Below are 18424 nucleotides of genomic sequence, written 5' to 3' on the forward strand. Positions count from 1 at the left end.
CCAGTCTGTGAGGAAGATGTGATAAATGTGTAGGAACTTCAGGGAAAATGTGAGCTGCTGGGGGCAACTGCATGTGATTGAGGTTCACTGGTGCAGTGAAACCAGGGCTTGGACCCCTTGGCCATCAGCACCACCTGCTGACACCTTCACCTGCTGGGGGCTTCGGTCCAGCTCTTCCCTGACAATGTAAGGCCAGGATGTGGTGGGGCCACCTAGGGAGCTGAGCTACCTGTTTGTCCAGCTCCTGTGCTCCAGAGGAGATGCGCTTCTTGCGCCCCTCCTAGCAATAACCCTGAGATGGTGACTGTGATAGGGAGTTGGGTCGGGGAACAGGACAGTGATGCTGCATCTCTCGTTGACGTGCTGTGAGGAGGTAGGAGGATGCTTTGCCTGCAAGTGATATGGATGTAGAGTGACTTCTGAAAGTTTGATGTCTGGGACCGAGCTAGCCAATGTGGCTAACTCCGGGGGCAGGTAATCCAAAAGTAGATAACTAGCCCAGGCGGAGTGAGTTGACCTCTGGAGATATCTTTTTTTTCTATTTGTTAATCATCTAAAATCCTAAAACAACTTAGCTTAAACTTGAAAACATTTTGAGTGTTTCTGTTTCCCATTCCATTTCTTTTTCTTACCATTTTTGTTTCCTTTCTCTGTTTAGTGATAGGGCCTGTTTCTCACTTTTTATGTCTACTGTGACTTGTATACTGGGACCCCAGCCTTCACTGAAGCCAAACGCTTCATCTGATTTATAATAACAAAAAAGGAAAGTGATATACTCTTTGTGCAAAATTTTTTTTTCTAATTCCTGTTCAGTTGAAACAGCTCATTTATCTTGAAACACAACTGAAATGTCATTAGTATTTTCATTAGCATGATGACTGATGATACAAGGCAGGCAAGTAGATTTGGGGCCTAGGCTGATAAATTTTCATGACGTTTTTGTAAGACTGTGCTAAACACTTCAGAAGTCACATGCCAAGTGGTTCCAGATCATTTAAAAAAACAGAAGACTTCTTTTTTTTTTTTTTTTTTTTTTTTTCTTTTTAACTCCTGGAATGAGAAACAGCCGCACAGCCATACAGAAATAGCACAACAAGCCCTAGAAATGCCCAGCAGTTGCTAAACATTTTTTTTTCTTTATTGAAACACTTAATCTTTATCAAAGAAGATATTTTACCGATGCGTCTTTGGTGTTTTGCGGGTTTTTTTTCCCATCTCTGAGGACTCACATCTCTAGATGAAGTGGCTCTTATGTTTGTGGGGAGGAGAGAAATTCCTGTGGAGAAACCCAGCTTAAGACCTAACCATAACTAGGCTGCCTTCAGAGGCTTTTTTGAGAGGTTGAGCTGGGTTTAAGTGATACATGTGTGTAAGCCATCATGACGGTTTTGCTTCCAGAGCCTTTTCCCAACACTAGAACAATGAAGGATGGATAAACAAGAGAGGAGAGGAAATGTTAAGCTTAGTTAGTTGTCTAATCATTCTGAGACATTTTGCCCTCTTTGCTTTGAGTTAGCTTCAAACACAGATGAAGCAAATTACACACTTGGGGTGGCCTGTTCTTGTATCTGTTGGATAGGCTATATATATATTTCATTGATTCCTTCTGTACATACTAGCAATTATGGAGCTGTGTCCCATAAGTTCCTGCGTTTTTCTCTCACCTGCAATTTTGAATTGCTTGGCTGTTTGATTTTTTTTTTATTATTATTTTTGTTCATTATGCTCCCTTTATTGGAATTAAAAATACAATGTACTCACTCCTTTGCGATGTCAAGCAAAAGACCCTTATCATGGGACAGAAAAAAACATTTCTAATTTTCTTCCTGGGTAACAAATCCATCTTAAAGGATCACGGGAAATTTCCAGTTTAAAATTTACTGAATATATATTTTGATGCCTTGCATTCCAGCCATTTTCCTTCCCATTCAGGGAAGAACTGACAGGACATGTTTGTACTGCTCCTTCCTTGGTGACAAGGGGATCTTTACAATGATAAGCTATTTCCCTACCCACAAAAGACTTTGGGACAAGCAAAAAGGAAGGCTCAGGGTCGATTCATTTGCCCACACATAGTTGTCAACTGCCATTTGAGACGCCTAGGATATCCTGACAGGCCTCCAGCTGCTCTTGTAGAAGGGTTGAGGTCTTGCCTGAAGCCCTTTATTATATCTGCCAGCCTCCCTTGGATGTTTCGAATACCTAAGGGCATTTCAAATACAACCAGGTGCCTGTGTAGAGCTTAGATTCCTGGCCCAGGGATGCACCATCTACATTTGAGCCTCTCCATTTGAGTAAGAGGAATTTAAACCTGAGAGGTGACTTGGCCACAGAGCTTTGGCGGGGAGGATGGATCCTCTCATGCAAATCTGGGTGTTTGCAGTGTAAGATCGCGATGTGAGTCAGGTTTCCTAGCTTTCAGTATAGTCAGTGAAAGTTTAGCAAATGGAGCCTGGAAAGTAATTAAACCTGGACTGAAGCAGGCCCCGCTTTTTCAGGTGAAATAACCACCCCACTCTTCTGACTGTATTAAATCTATCTCTGTTGCCTGTCATGGCAGCATAGGCATGTAGCTCTCACGTAGACACCCAGGTTATATGAGAAAACCCCCCTATTCCCTCAGTTATTGAAAGAAAACACGATTAGGAGGGTGTAAGTACAAATCAGACAAAATTCAAAATACTGAATTTGATTGAGCTGTTTTCCTGGGCAGTTGTCCCAGTAGAAGAAAACAAGGCCTGAGTGCCTTTTCATGCCCAAACTGCTCAATAAAATCCCTTTAGACTTCTTCCTCCAAGAATTCTAGTTTTTCTGCAAAATTTCCAAGGCCAGCTTTTGCAAACAATTTTCTGAAACTGAGGCTTATCCTTGGGTAAATCTATATTGGAGCATGGAGTGCTGAGAAAATAAAGTACGCTATCAATTTTGAGCATCAAGGCTGGAGAGCTTGTGCTTGGTAATTTACTGAGGTTCATTGTTTTTTCCATAGTTTGATGGCCTGACCAAAATCTCAGCCAAGGTCAGAATTTCAGCAGATTCTGCCACTTAAAGGCATTCCTTTTGAATAATAAAATTCTGCCACCTTAGGAAAGCAATCATAATTACGAAAATCTTTGCTTGTATCACTTCCACTCCCTCATGATGCTCTCTCAGGGTGGATGCTTATAAGGAATATGTTCCTATCCTGATACACCTTTCTGTATTTTGTCTGCCTGCTGCTATAAAAGAAGCATATAAGGCCACAGGGAGAGCAGTTCTCTGGTTGAAGAACCTAAAATATCCTGTTTTGGCTCCAGCAAATGTGAAAACTGAAGACAGGCTTTCACAAAAGCTGTGCAGAAAAGCCTTCTGGAAACATAGAGTGGCTCAAGCATAGACATGCAGCATTCAAGTTGATAGAATAACTCCAAATGTCAGTGGTTAAGAGCATTTAGGGTTTTCCCTGTATGCTTTTTATTCTGGTTCTTGTCAATCTGCTTTTCACACGTCTGTAATAAATGATTTCCCTCCTCCAGCTTCTTTCCAATCTATTCTTTGTCTCCTATTTCCATCTATTTCCCTATTTCATTCCACTTTGCACTCTTCACCTCTTTAACCTCTTCTTCATCAGTCAGATCCCTTCCTGTGTCTATACCCCATGCAGGCAGTTCTGACCTTATTACATGTGGTCTCTCTGCCATCCTTCTTACGCTGTTATAGGAAGCAGTCTCCAGCAAGAATTTTAATGAAAACCACTCTCAATAAAGTATTTCCTTCAGAATTTTCCTTTGAAAAAAATGTAAACCCGAAGATTTTACACTGAAGTTCATACTGGAGCAATGGCATATCACCTAGGTTCTTAATAGGATAAAAGGAAAAGAATGAACTTTGGGAAAAATCCTGATTTCCACGTCTGTCTGAGCTGTTAAAATAAAGCCAAACGTTGTACTGTATTTGGTCATTTCAAGTATTTCAGTTGTTGTCAGAATGCCATTGGAAAGGGGCAACAAAATTAAAGTCCTATATACCGTAATGCTGGCTAACTGTTAAACTTCTTTGCTGCTGAAGTTAATTGGCTATAACACTTCTGATCTTACCTATGCATCTGTTTAAATAGATTTCAGTTTTCATATTGGAGTCCACTACTGCCGTTTTCAGAATGAAAGGTGAAAAAATATCCCGTATTTATTGATCTGAAATACAGAAAAAGAGAGAGAAGAAGAATGATATATACACTCCCAGTGTGCATTATTTTTCATCTCTGTTGCTGATAAAGCAAGCACTCATTTTAGTGATAAATCAGCATTAAAGTGGGATGAATGGACTCAGATATTAAAACAAAGCCAGCACGAGACCTTCTAAAAATAAAAACTCCTCCGCAGACTCTCCTAGACTGCAGGGTATATGGGGATTTCTATTAAGTGCTGAGACTTTACTTCAAATGCATGTCATACTTGGAGAATTTCTCATTGTATGAACTGGGGCATAGCTTATTACAGATAAAGAAGAAAAATGAAATGACTAGCTTGCCCAGTAGGGAGAACACTAACTTAGAAGTCAGCAGTCTTGGATGCTCTTATCAGCTCTGTGACTTTCAGCCCATCCTCATCCCACCGGTCCCCAAGTGCCTACCGCCACAGCTTAGCTGCCTTCGCTTGCAGCTGCAGTGAGCAGAAAGGAGTGGACCCCTCTAGGGACCGGTTCAGACATTACTGGACCAGGTTGGATGGTGGAGGTGCCCACCTGGTTCTCATGTTTTCCTCTTCTGTGATAGATGAGTGCAAAATCCCTGGTACCGATTATTTTTCTAACACAGGCATCACATGACTACTTAAATTGGTGTAATGCAAATATAACATTTTAGTTAGGAAAAAAAAATATCAGCTGAATTTATGCATCATACATCTATTGTCTTTTGCTGAATTTGTACAGAGGGAGAACGAAGCCTTGCTGTTTCTGGAGGAACATTGCACTTTTTTTTTTCTCAGTGGAGGTCTCAGTCAAACTTGTTCAGCAAGATTTTTGCTAATTATTTTGCTAACTTCTTCTAGATTTCATCACTTTTTGTGCACTGAATGTGCCTGAAAAATGACTCCATCATTACACCAGCCCAGCCTTTGTGCCTGATCTGTCCTCCCCCCAGTAGCAACTTGACTCTTCTCCCTATGCTTCATGCCAGCACTCTCCTACCAAAGCTGTCAGTGTCCCATTTGATCTGTGATAAATACGAACTGCTCCCAACTCCATTTGCCTAGGGGATATCAGCTCTATCTGCCACATTTAAAAATTATCATCCCTGTTGTTAAGAAAAACAACAACTCAAAACACCACCCTTGACTTTACTCATTACTTACGGACTGAAATTTCCCCATCTGTCTTTTCTCAGTTGTGTTCTCAAGAAAGAAATCCTATCTTCTGTTTCCTCCTTCCCCAGTGATCCTATCCTCATCCACTATGACAGCATGTCTCAGTGTTACTACTCATCTCTAGGTAGTTCCTTGCTCCTAGCTGCAGGTCTTTTTATTTCTGCCACTCAGCATACCTAATGGTTTTTTATGCCTTTTAAAAAGAGCCCTTTATCTCACTTTTCCACCTAACCATCCTCCATCAAACGTTTCTTTTTCATTTCACTTCTTTCCAAGATTTTATTTTTTCTTCTTCCTCCTCTGTAAAATAATTTAGTTCTTCATCCCGGTGTATTAAATGATACATTTGCTGAGATATATAATTGCAAATTTCAATTCTCCAACACCATCGGTCTCTGTCTTTCTCACTTGATTCTTTAAGTCTCCAAAAAGTGTAAACTGTAACTTTCTTCCCAGCTAAAAACTTCAGGCTCTGAACCCATTAGCAAGCCTCTTCAACTTAAATCCGTGCTCACAAGGCCTGGGATCCTGAGGCCTATGACTCTGCATTAGTCTTCTGAACCCTTGAGTTCTTGTCTCATTAAATTTATTGATCGCTGTCACACACATATTACTAATGTGTTGTTCTACTTTGATCCAACTTCTACTGGGCATCCTCACTTCACGTGTTCATCACTTCCTGGCATGACAAAATCTGGCGGTTTCTTCCACGACATATTCAGATGCCTGTCCTGCTCTGAAGGGCTGGGGGCCAGGGAAGGGCACGCAGCAGGCTGGAGGACATGAGGCAGGAGCACACGTGTAGCCCCCTTGGGTTACTGTCCCGTACTGCCCCAGAATATAAACCACATCCATCAGCTCCAATAAATTTTCATCTTTGAGTACATGAAGGACTGAGCTTCCAGACACAGATCGCCTCATCTCCCATGGCTCAGGCTGCATGTCCTATATTCCTCAATCTCCTGACTCAGGACCCCTCCGTTTTTGTGCCTGCAATATGCAGAGGAAGAGGGAAAGGCAGGAGATGGAGGAGCCATGATTCTTCCTGTACCAGTACAGGAAAAAGCAATCCCAAAGCAAAGCCAACAGGCAAAGCTCAAGACTCCATCTCCTAGGAAGTCTAATTCTCTGCCAATACAGGCTTGAAGCAGGTGGGAGACTGGCCCTTTGAAATTTAAAATTACAGCTCAGCATCCTCTTAGATGGAGGGGCAAAGGGGATTAAAAACTTATCCTGACAATGAGCAAAATAATGCTTCCTTTACCCTTTCCTCCTTGGGTTTAGTTCTTTCATCGGGAACGTCAACAACTCTGGTTTCAACCATTGCATGTCATTTCAGGCTGCAGATTCCTGCAGCCAGCCGCTCCACACCATCTGGGACCCACCTCTTGAAAGTGGAAGGGGGTCTGAAGCCTCTGCAGCCAACACCAGAGCTGCAGAGAGCACAGCAGCTGCCCTGCTTGCCTCTGTAACGCCTCACGAGCCTTCAGGTATGCAGCAGTTGCCACCGTGCTCCCTGCCAGGAAACACAATTATCTTCCCAACGAAGCCAAGAGGAAGGCTTGCACCACATTTCTTGAACTCGGGCGCAGAGATTCACCCAAGTAGAAAGGAATGGCAAGATGCATTTAACCTCATTAGTTTCAGTAGGGCTGACTTTGTGCAATCTATCAGTGTACAGATACATTAGGGGAACTAAACTATTTCCACATCTCATTTACATAATGGATGGGATGTGAAATGAGTCCTATGGAAGAGAAGCGCCCTGGAGGCACTAAAGTTTATCACAATATGTAAGAGTTCTTTTAGATCATTGCATTAAATTTCCACTAACAAGATAACAAATTAATTGTCTGTATTACTGTACTAACCCAAAGCGGATAAAGTGTATGATTTCAGCAGAGGAAGGCAGCTGTTTAAGACAGCTTGGTGGTTATAGGAGGAGGCAGAAGAGATTAGTATGTCTCCCAGCATTTATGTGCCATGATGCCAGCCCTCCTCCTGCCCCTTTAAGAAATCTGGCTCTTCTCTAATCTGATGTTGGACTTGAGCTTTATTAGTGAAGTGAGGGAGAATGAGTAAATCAACTGTATCAGACAAGCCTCAGGACATCTGGAAATTGATCATTCTGCAGAAATAAGCACTCTGTGTTTATTAGCTGGGAGTTCATCACTATCACTTCTCTTTATCCAATTCCTAAGAGATTTCAAAGCTATCATCATAGCATTAGCTCTTCTGACTGTGCTACTGCAGATAAAGATCAGAAGATCTATCTAATGATGGCTTTCTCGGTCTCCCTCTTTCTTTCTCTAAAGCTATCCTGATTTAAGAAAAAAAAAAAGAAAAAAAAAAAAAGAAGTGGGAAAATAGCTGGAATGAAATAAAGCAGTTTCCACAATGTCTTAACTTTTTGCCTGTTGGCAATGAAAGCAATTTTAATTTTTAAATTATTTTTTTCAACACGAACTGGGTTTTATTCAGGAGACACATCCTGCAGAATAGAAAATCCCACATAGAAGAGGTGGAATTTGAAGTTTCTAATGTGGTAGTGGAAAAGGGAGGAAGATAAAAGGACCTAAAGCCATAAAGCAGTGCTGTACATTGAAAGTACAGTTATTTTTAAATGATAATACATGTCAAATAGAAACCAGGGAAATGAATTCCATAAGTTAGAAAGGTAATAATATTACTTTAAGAAGAATAATTACTTTCCTTAACTACATTTATCACATCGTAATTCAGTTCTCCCTTCTGGAATATGATGCAATGCCAAACTTTTGACTGATTTATTTAAAATTGGCCTTAAGAAAAGATTCACCCAGATACAAGGTTTTTTCTGGTCCTTTATTCAAGACAGAGGAGTTATCAAAATGCAAATACTATGACTAACTTAATGTTTAGATGTACATTCCCTTACAGCTGCATTGCGTAGCTGCATTATGCAAAGATACTGGAAGAAAAATCATCTGTATGAGTTTTTCTATAACAATGGTCAGATGCATAAACAACTTAAGTACAGCTGTGGATTTCCAGAAATCTGTGGGGAGGACGAAATACAATGCAAAGAACTCTCTAAAGAAAAATCTTCCCTGGCAGAAACTTCACCAAGATCAATTTTTATCAGCTGATTTTCTCTGTTTTCCAATGGAAAAAGTAATATTTATTATCTCTTTCAAAGTGGCACTTAGAGTTCCAGCCTGGGTGTGTGTTGTGCTATATTGTGCAAATTGGAGAAAGAAAGGTGGATGTTGTCCAAGAACCCTTCCATATAAGTGCAAGATGACAGAAAACAGATGAATGCAATAAGCAGAGTGAGCGTGATTTAACAGTAAAGCAAGGATAGCTAATTAATTCGTTTGTACAGAGCCTAGCACAATTCAGATAGACCACATTACTTGCAACATAAGTACTTAGGAACAACAATAATGACTAGGATTTTAAAATTAATGTATTAATTATCAGTCAGAGCTCATAAGTTGCTTAGCCAGTGAATGAAGAATGCCATAAATCTTTAAGAAAAAGGACAGTTTCACATCAGTGTTGTGTTCCCTGATACAGGCTTTCTGCCACTCTGCCCTGAACTAGAATAGTGCTTCTCCCAATTCACCCTTTCACTTAAGATCATCATGATTCCTTATTTTAATAATTCCATTACTGTTGTAGGTTATTGATAATCTCCTTGACATCTGCCCTTGCTTTTGAAGCTGTCCTTTCCCTTTGCCCTTCCTCATTAAAGAAATAATGATTGATTTCCTCCCTCCTTTGCTGCCTGTTGCTCACTTGCATACGCACATAGGACTCAGAAAAGTTAAGGTATGGGTCTTTCATGGGATGAAGCAGCCTCTAATTAAGGTATGCATTTTTTGTGGGATGCAGCGGGATCTAATTCAGAGGTTATGTGCAAAGATCAACAGACCAGCGATAAATAAGGTCTGAATCAGACTACCTCTATACATCACCTCGTTCTCTCTCTGGAGCAGTCGCAAAGGATAAAATACAGTGGAATTATGGAAGTGTGTGTGTGAATTTTAAACCCTGCCCCTCCTGTGATAGTGTTGCAGAGGATTTAATTTCATTTGAATCAAAGGTGGGTTGAACTGGGGGGTTCTCTTAGATAAAGCCTTCTGAACAGAGTGCCCCAAACGGGAAGAAAAAGTCTACACAAGGTGATGATACTACACTAGTGGGTCCGTCCACTCCAGGGATAGACCTCCCACTCCTGCAGCGTGAATCACACACTGTGAGCAAATCGCTGCACCTCTGTGGTTTTCCAATGGTGCCTCTGAGTCTCCGTTTGCACTTTGGTATCTGTGAAAGAAACCTGATGGTTCTTCGTCACTGGCTGCTCCAGATCCATAAATTACTTCTGGTCCTCAATTCAGAATGAGAATTTCAGTGAGGTGAGTGATATAGGCTGAAGAAACCAACTGCCTAAAACAAAAGACAGATGGCTGAACCCATGATTCACTGGTGATGAGCTGCAATTGGGCCACATAGACTTTGAAGTAATTCATTACATTTGTATCTCTTCTGTAGGGGGAGGATTTTCCTCTATGATTTGTATGACCTTGCTAAACCCAGATAGGTGGTAATTGAGCAGCAACTACTTCTTCAGAAGAAACAGAATAAAAATATTGAAAATATTGACTCACCCCAAAGGCAGTAAGCAGCACTTTGGTCTTTGACCTTTAAGCATCCTAGGGTAGTCAATAACCTGGCTGTTAGATGCTGTGCCTGCCACTGATTTTGATTTGGGAGTAGTTTAACCTTGAACCAAGATCCAAGTAACCACGGCAACAGGAAGTCGGTCTCTCCATCCAAGGAGTGGGAATCCATAAATCAAGGTCCCTAATGCAAACGCTGTGTGCAGGTAGAGATTTGAGAGGATAAGTGGTTTGTGAGGGATTACCTTTGAAAAAATGAATGACTGTCCCTTGATATGTTGAAGCACAGCTTCACAGAGACTTTTTTTTTTTTTTTTATCAATAGAGGTCAAGAGGTTACAGCTGCATGTTTTCATACAGCTCTTTATATAGGCCCTTCAGTTTAATTAGAACCAGATGTTGAATTTATGAGTTTTTATGTATTTTGAGCATATTATGAGCATTATTATGTACCATATGCACATGCATATATGTGCATGTGTATTGATACATACACCCACACATGTACACTTATTGCACACAAACTGCATTCATGAATTAATAATGTTGAGGCTCAAACTTGAGAACTATGGAGCAGTGAAACCTCAGTTTTGCATATGCACAGTTCTATAGTGCTCTGATCTCATAGGCATAACTACCTAGTCAAATATCCCAGCTATTCTAGGGGATGCTGCTTTATTCAATATATAATGCTCACCTAATGAACAGCTATTTGGTAGCTGGATTTTCCTCTCGTTATTCAGTGTGTGACATTATGTCTCATTTATTCCACATTTCTAAGCCTTGGTATGAATAGATGAATGTTTCATGAATGTTGATAATTTTATTTTCGCAGCACTGCTTTTGAGATGAGGGGTATATTATTGTTCTCATTTGCAACAGAGAAGTTGAGCAGAGAGAGGCTGAAGTTGAATGGATAGAATTTGAGGTGCTTAATACTGGATTTGAGGCTCTGGAAGGACATGTGGTCTAACAGGCAGAGACTCCTCTGCATATCTCCCTCGAGCAAGACATGACCAGTAATCCTGTCTCAGTCCTGAATATTCTTTCTTTCAGACCCATTCTCCTCCATTAAGTCCACAGGTTGATACCAGGTCACAGGTTCACCAGGACTCCTATCCCAGAGTGGATCATTCTGTAGACATGTCTTTCAGATGCCACAGTCCAGCTGTGCCTGAGTCTGCTGGAGATTTCTTCCACAGTTTCTGAGACAATCCATAGGTCTTTTGATTTTTCTCATTTCATGCACAAGGCACAAAGGTAGGGACTATTCATATGAAAGCCAAGCTGCAAATACAAGGGAATGTTGGTTGGCATTTGCAGAGGCTGAGCACAGCCAACAGACACAGAAGTGTGCAGCAGTTTCTGGCTCTGCTTTGAGATCTTGATCTCCTGGGGAAGAATGAGGAAAAGGCTGAGGTATTTAATGTCTTATTTTCCTCAGACCTTAATAACAAGACCAGTTGTTCCAAGGTACCCAGCCCCCTGAGCTGGAAGACAGGGACAGGGAACAGAATGAAGCTCCCAGAATCCAAGGGGAAATGGTCATAGACTCATAGAATCATAAAATTATTTAGGTTGGAAAAGACCTTTAAGGCCAGCAAGTCCAACTGTTAACTCAGGACTACCAAGCCCACCACTAGACCATGTTCCTAAGCACCACATCTATGTGTTTTTTAAGCACTTCCATGGATGGTGACTCCACCACCTCCCTGGGCAGCCTGGTCCAATGCTTGACAACCCTTTATATTTAGCATGTTAATTAACAACCAAGGTGAGGGTAGAAAACACACTCAAAAAATCTGGAGAAGGTACAAAACTGGGAGGAGTGGATGATATGCCAGCAGGTCATGATGCCATCCAGAGGGACTTCAACAGGCTGGAGAAATGGGCTGACAGAAACCTCGTGAAGTTTAATATGGGCAAATGCTGCAAAGTCCTGCACCCAGGGAGTAATAACCCATACCAGTACCAACTGGGGGCTAACCAGCTGGAAAGCAGCTTGGCAGAAAAAGGCCCTGGGGTTCATGTTGGACACCAAGGTGACCATGATCCAGCAGTGTGCACTTGCAGCAAAGAAAGCCAACAGCTTCCTGGGCTGCATTAGGAGAAAAATTGCCAGCAAATAAGGGAGGTGATCCTTATCATTTATTTGGAACTGGTGAGGCCACATCTGGAATTCTGTGTCCAGTTCTGAGCTCCTCAGCACAGTAGAGACATGGACATATGGAAGAGAGTCCAACAAAAGGCCACAAAGATGATTTAGGATCTGGAGCACCTGTCCTATGAGGAAAGAATGTGAGAGCTGGGACTGTTCAGCCTGGACAAAAGAAGGCTTGGGGGAACCTTATTTATGTGTACAAATGCTTAATGGGGAAAAGGAAAGAAGACGGAGTCAGACTCTCCTCAGTGGTGCCCGGTGACAGGACAAGAAGTGGTGGGCACAAACTGAAACACAGCGGGTTATGTCTGAACATTTTTTTGACTGAGGTGAACAGATTGCACAGAGAGATTGTAGAGTCTCTCCCCTTGGAGATATTCAAAACCAACCAGGCATGGCCCAGGGTAACCTTCTCTAGCTGACCCTGCTTGAGCAGGATGGGGTAGACAAGGTGATCTCAAAAGGAGCCTTCCAACCTCAGCTGCTCTGTGATCTTTTGGAATCTTAATGTAAATTAATAGCCAAAATATGACGCATTGTGTCTGAGGCCCATGTGCAGGCTGAGATTTGAAAAGAGAAGGCATTTATGAAGGATTACCTTGGAAAAATGAATGGCTGTGCGGGGTGCGTTGAAGCCCAGCACCACAGAGACTGGGAGAGGTTTCCATAATTTGGCAAAGACCCAACAGAAAGTCCTTACATTAGCAGACTTTTCTCTGGTCTCATGAGAGCTGGGCAACTAGATTTTTACAAAGCAGCAACTGCTAGGATTTTTCTAAAATGGGGAAAAAAAACCTTCCCAGTCTTATTGTAAAAAGTGACTGAGGCATTTCAGCTGCCTTTTCGCTTGGTAAATCTATATACTTACAGTTATATATGTAATAAGTATACACACACATGAACTCGCACAAATATTACATAGAAATGGGTGGATACACAGTCAGGTGGATTAGGCAGATCTAGTAAGTAAAATTTCAATCCCAGCAGTTTTAATTTGACACATTTACAAGCAAACAAAATGGTTTCAAACCATAAGAGACTTTGAGAAATATTGTTAAGGGGGGGGAATCTACCAGCCCTGAGCACATAACTGTTATTTTCCTGTACTATTTGACCTCTTTGGTATATTTCTACCACTCATTTACGCTGCATTGTAATCCCTAGGTAGAAAAATGTATGACAAAGTGCTCTTTTTTAAAAAACTCCAATCTCTTTGATGAGCTGTAAGGTAAATTTTCATTAGGAAGCAAATTCCTAAAAAATAAGTATAAGCGTAATGTGCTTCAGACAGGGAATTACATATTGAGGCTGTTCCTGTTGCCTGCTCCTTACTCAGATGAAACACCCACTGAGTCAGGTCATTATAGAAGTATGTAAGTATGCGTGGAGAATAAACTACCCGGGGAACGATGAATACACAGTCCACTCAATAGACATATGAAACATGTCAGTACTTACACATTTATCAGGGGGCGTGTTTGCTTGGAGAAGAAAAAGTAGTAATGTGGAATTACTACGTTGGTTTCCCATTATTTATAGAGATCAGTAAGAGTACATCCTTAAGCAAAATTATCAAAACCAAATAACAATGGTGGTCTTGCTAGCATCAAGACTATATTACAGGCACATACACAGGGAAATATGAAAATATGTTGGCATAGCAGAAGAGCAACTGACTACTCTTTTTCAGGTATTCCCCAGCCATGTTACTTCATCAATATTCATCCAAATTTTGTTTCCTTCCCCAGGAATTGCAGGTCCCCACTTAAAAGCAGACCAGACTTCACTTCATAGTAAAATGGAAAGTTCTGCCTGTAACATGATGACTAGAAGGAAACCAGCAGCTGTTGATAGCGTTGCAATGCCAACTCCAGTATTATCTCTCCTACCTTCATCATCAGCAACATCTGAAGCAGGTGATGTTGTTTCCCTTAACCCCCTCTGCTTCTTCCCCATTTTCTTCCTTCTGGCACTGCGCTGAACAATATGTGCTTGTACTGCTCTTCCTGATTGGAGAAATAACTTCAAATATGCATATCTAATGTGATAATCAGGCTGTAATTTTTCTAACAGTTTCTTATCATGATCGTATTTTGGCATATCAAATGTATTTTACTCACGTACCACCACTTGTGCAATAATGAGGACACAAGTAGCACCAGCCTGTATGGTCTAGCAGGGGACTCTGAAGCAAGGCTCTTGGGTTCCTTTCTCAGCCCCGTTGTTCATTTATTTGAATGCTCCCACCCCTGTAGCATGAACATGCCAAATAAACAGTGAATAGCTAAGGAGCAGCTGAGATTTCTTTCTGCATACTTCAGTGATTTTAGCATAATATTCTGTCTTGCAAATGCGAAATTGTCTGGGGCAACGAACAGCGATTTAAAATATATCAGAATAAATAAGTCAGAATAGCATGTTTTTCAATCAACTTACATTTTGTGCTTCTATTTTGAATCAGATCAGAGAGATGATAGCTTTATACAGTCAGAAATTGAGCCAAGTCATTCAGACATCATCATGCCTTTTCTTGGGCATGGATAGAGAAGTTAATCTTGCATTGTGTCTTAATTTCCAGTGAGCGGGGGACCCACAGTACATTACCCTACATGCAGCCATTAGGAGTTCCATAGTCTTTCCAAACCTTTGATTCCACACTCACAGAAAATGTATTTGTGTCACTGAGTTATGGAATTATTACATATTTAATTATTCAATTGAAAGTGCTGTTTCAGTGCGCTCCTTTTGATTTTCCTCTTATTTCCCAAATAAACAGTGAAAACAAGGGTTCCACGCTGTAAAGTAACCTCTATACAGATAATTTTTTACATTAAAAAATCTTGATTTTGTGTTTAGTCTTTAATACTTTTCTATATATAAACTAAGGACAGATTTTTAATGCAGTGGAGAATGAAAGCACACAAATATTTTATGATCAGTTTCAAGATGAAAGTGTATGCTTGACTGCATAGTTCATTCTTTCCATTTTCAGAAGTCTAATTAAATTGTTGGTTTATCTGTAGCCCAGATGTTGAAATAATTTAGTTGAACAGTGAAAGAAACTGTGTTAATGGGAAAACAGGACAGTGCTATGGGTTTCCTGTAATTAATAGGGAGCTCTTTGAAAATTCCTCCATTCAAACCCAGTCAGCAAACTGAGCCCAGCTGTTGAGCAAATAGTCTTCTCTGTGCCATGTTCTTGCAAGTGGCCTTGGGTGACTCCAAAGGGATGGAGAATGACAGGCAACAAGAAGGATTTTAGTGCTGCAGACATAACAAAGCCATTCAAACTAAAATTAGGGGACCGATGGAGAACTTCCAAGAGGTCTGATCTACCTGGGCTCACCTCCTTGTTCAACACCACCGTGCTGGAGTGGGTCCTCCAGCCTGCTCTAAGCTATCCTTGGAAATGTAAATTTTTGGCAGAGATTTCTCTTTTGCCTCAGAAAGCTATTTCCAGCATGACATCAATCCTGCGTGACTTGCTGGCATGGCCTGCGGCCATTTCAATTTGTCTTTGTCCATGAGATGGAGCCTCACTGCATCCACATACCCCAGGGAGGGCAGAAACCCTGGGCCTCCATATGCCTTAAAGTGTTTATTTAACAAGTGTAAATATTTAAATGTGTAAAGCTCTATTTTAAGATTACTGTAGGTTATTGCTTGTTTGGGGCAACTAGATGAGGTTGTTTGGGAAAAGGTTGGATGAAAAGTACAAGCACCTGTGCTGCATCAAGTATTTCTAGTTTCTCTTCACTTTGGGCTCGATTTTGCCAAATAGCTTTAGGCCTTTACAGAGGGAGCATGTGGCCATGCAGTCTGGGGAAGTGTAGGGAGATAAATGTGCCCAGGCTAAAAAGTGTCCCTCCGACGCCTCTCCAGCACCTAGAGGTTGCCACCATGGTGTATCATCTCTGCAGAAGCATATTCCCTTTTTCACATGCGTGTTACTATTTAATACTTCCTCTTTAGCCCCTTCTAGATGAACTCCACCGGATAGAGCAAGATAAAAATCTTCCTCCCAAAGCAAGGTTTCTACACGTAAACAGCAACGTATGTGCAGGAAAAGAACAACAAAGCCTAAAAAACAACGCAGCCCAACTTGGGACCAGGGTTGGCCAGGGTCTGTCTGGAGAAAATGGGAAAGATTAGTACTTAGCTTTGCTTTTCAGCAGAGCAGTATATCACATGGCAATATAGGAAAATATTTTATATCAAAGATTGTTCACCAAGAGCTTCCAGATGAGTTGATAACACCTAATGGCTCTCACTTCAATAGCGGTTTATTTTGGCAGATCTCCCTGATATTTTGTCATATGCACACCTCATCAAATCTTCCCCCTGCAGACCTATCAGACTCCTTTCCACATAGTCTCTCTACACCAAATGTAGAATCAGATGTCCCTGACTCTTAATAGTCAAAATAATATTTGGTTTCCTAATACCTCCTTATAAAAAACCTGGCCTGAAAGCATATTATTTACTCAGTACATGCATTCTGACTATTGGCAGACTGTGTAAGAGAGCTCCAATACTTTCTAGAGCTTGTGAGTTCAGAGTCTTGCTAGGAAGAAAAGCAAAAGCATTATTAGTAGCTTCTAACAAGCTTACTGAGAAAGTCATAAACACCCCAAAGCATTTATGAAAGAAAAATTAGTACAGTAAACCAGCACAGAAGTTTGGGTTGGTTTTTTTTTTCTGAATGAGAAAATGAGTTTCAGTCCAAAAGGAAACAGACTGTCAGCTTGCAAAGTTTTAGGAGGGCAAAAAAGTATCTCAGCAATGTGAAGGAAGACGCTGAGAGTGGTGTTTAGCTTACGGATTTACACGTAGGTGTAGATATCTCCCCATAACTGCATATCAGTTCATTTCGGAGAACTGGGCAGTTTGGCAGTAAGCAGATCTTGCCTTTGCTCCACTCAGGCACTGTCTACTCACCATCAGGCTCCATCCAGGACACTCAGCGTGGGTGACTTGGACCTCTTGGGTGCCTAAGACACCCACTGGAATTGGCAGGATGAAAAGGAGACCTGCACCTTCCTTATCTAGTATCAGGGTGTCAGAAAGATGTCCATGGCCACCTTAAATGACATTGAGTTCTCATTTTAGAAACAGAGGTCATCCTCTACTGACCATCTAGACCAGATCTCCTCTGACTGTGATGGGGTGGTAACACTAAGCTGCAGAAACAACCAACTGCAAATAAATCTCAGTACAGACATAAAATCTTTGTAGATGCTTGGCTAACGCTTCATTTCAAATTCGTTTCCTGTCCTTTGGCTTTCTTTGGAAGTTGAGAGTAATGCCAAATCTCCTGATTTCACCATGAACCTTGCATTTTTTCCTTTATTTCTGCTGATTTCCATCAGCAACTGAAAAATTTCAGCTTTATTTTCTGGGAAAATAATTGCATCTTGAATATGGGAATTTTAAAAAAAGTATCTTGGAAACGTTCCCTGACAATAACAACAAAAAGGAAAAGGTGGACAGTGAATATGAAGAGTGTGCCAAATATCTGATTTCTTAAATCTTCTGACCAGAAACTACACTCAGGATCTGCGAGGGACTCAGAGGAGTCGGATGCTTAGGGCTGAAGTATTGGGACTATATATGTCAATCACCAGTGAGGCCAGATGAGACTAATCATTTTGTGTGACACGGATTTAACCTTTTTTTGATCAGATGACTTAGAAATAGTTCACTGCCACTTGCCCTTAGGGCTCCTGCAACCACACTTTTTAGGGGCAACCTACGTGAGATGAATTTTGTGCAACTAATTAGCTTCTCCTGAGCAACCTGGATATATTAATTTCCTTTCTCTTTTTCTTTGGTACCAAAATGACTGCATTCCTCTTTTCTTTTGTCCTCTGTGAATCACAAACTGCAAGTGGGTTTTATTTTTATTTTTGGTGTGGGGAGTGGGTTACATATGGAAAATGTATTTTGTTTTGTAATTAATGAAAACCAGACATTGGGAAGTTGGCCATCCAGGTCTTTATTTATAAGAGAGCATATGTCTGTGTTTTGTTTATGACTCACTCCTACTTCTTGCATTGTAACTTGGGCTTGTTTACGCAAGCTCTTTGCTGAATCCAAGGAACACGGTGGTATAAGAGCCAATAATTTATTTTCTCCGAGAGGGGAGACCAGTGAGTGAGGTTTGTATGCTGAATCTGTCAGAGCCCATAGCGAGGAGGAGGAGATTCTACCATTTGACGGCTCCCGGTTATCTACAGAAAATGCTACAATAGCAA

The 18424-nt window shown here is 41.1% G+C and overlaps 1 protein-coding gene across 2 annotated transcripts in view; it reads left to right on the forward strand.

Moving 5' to 3' along the window:
* The window catches only part of SETBP1 (SET binding protein 1), a 267476-nt gene that overhangs the window by 242182 nt on the left and 6870 nt on the right, over positions 1 to 18424 (forward strand). For both annotated transcript variants that reach the window (XM_037374076.1, XM_037374077.1), the window contains one exon: positions 13919 to 14086. In XM_037374076.1, coding sequence (XP_037229973.1) covers positions 13919 to 14086 — 168 coding nt within the window. The remainder of the gene's footprint in view (positions 1 to 13918; positions 14087 to 18424) is intronic.

This window comes from Falco rusticolus, chromosome Z, assembly GCF_015220075.1.
Source record: "Falco rusticolus isolate bFalRus1 chromosome Z, bFalRus1.pri, whole genome shotgun sequence".
In the NCBI taxonomy this organism is placed as follows: domain Eukaryota; kingdom Metazoa; phylum Chordata; class Aves; order Falconiformes; family Falconidae; genus Falco; species Falco rusticolus.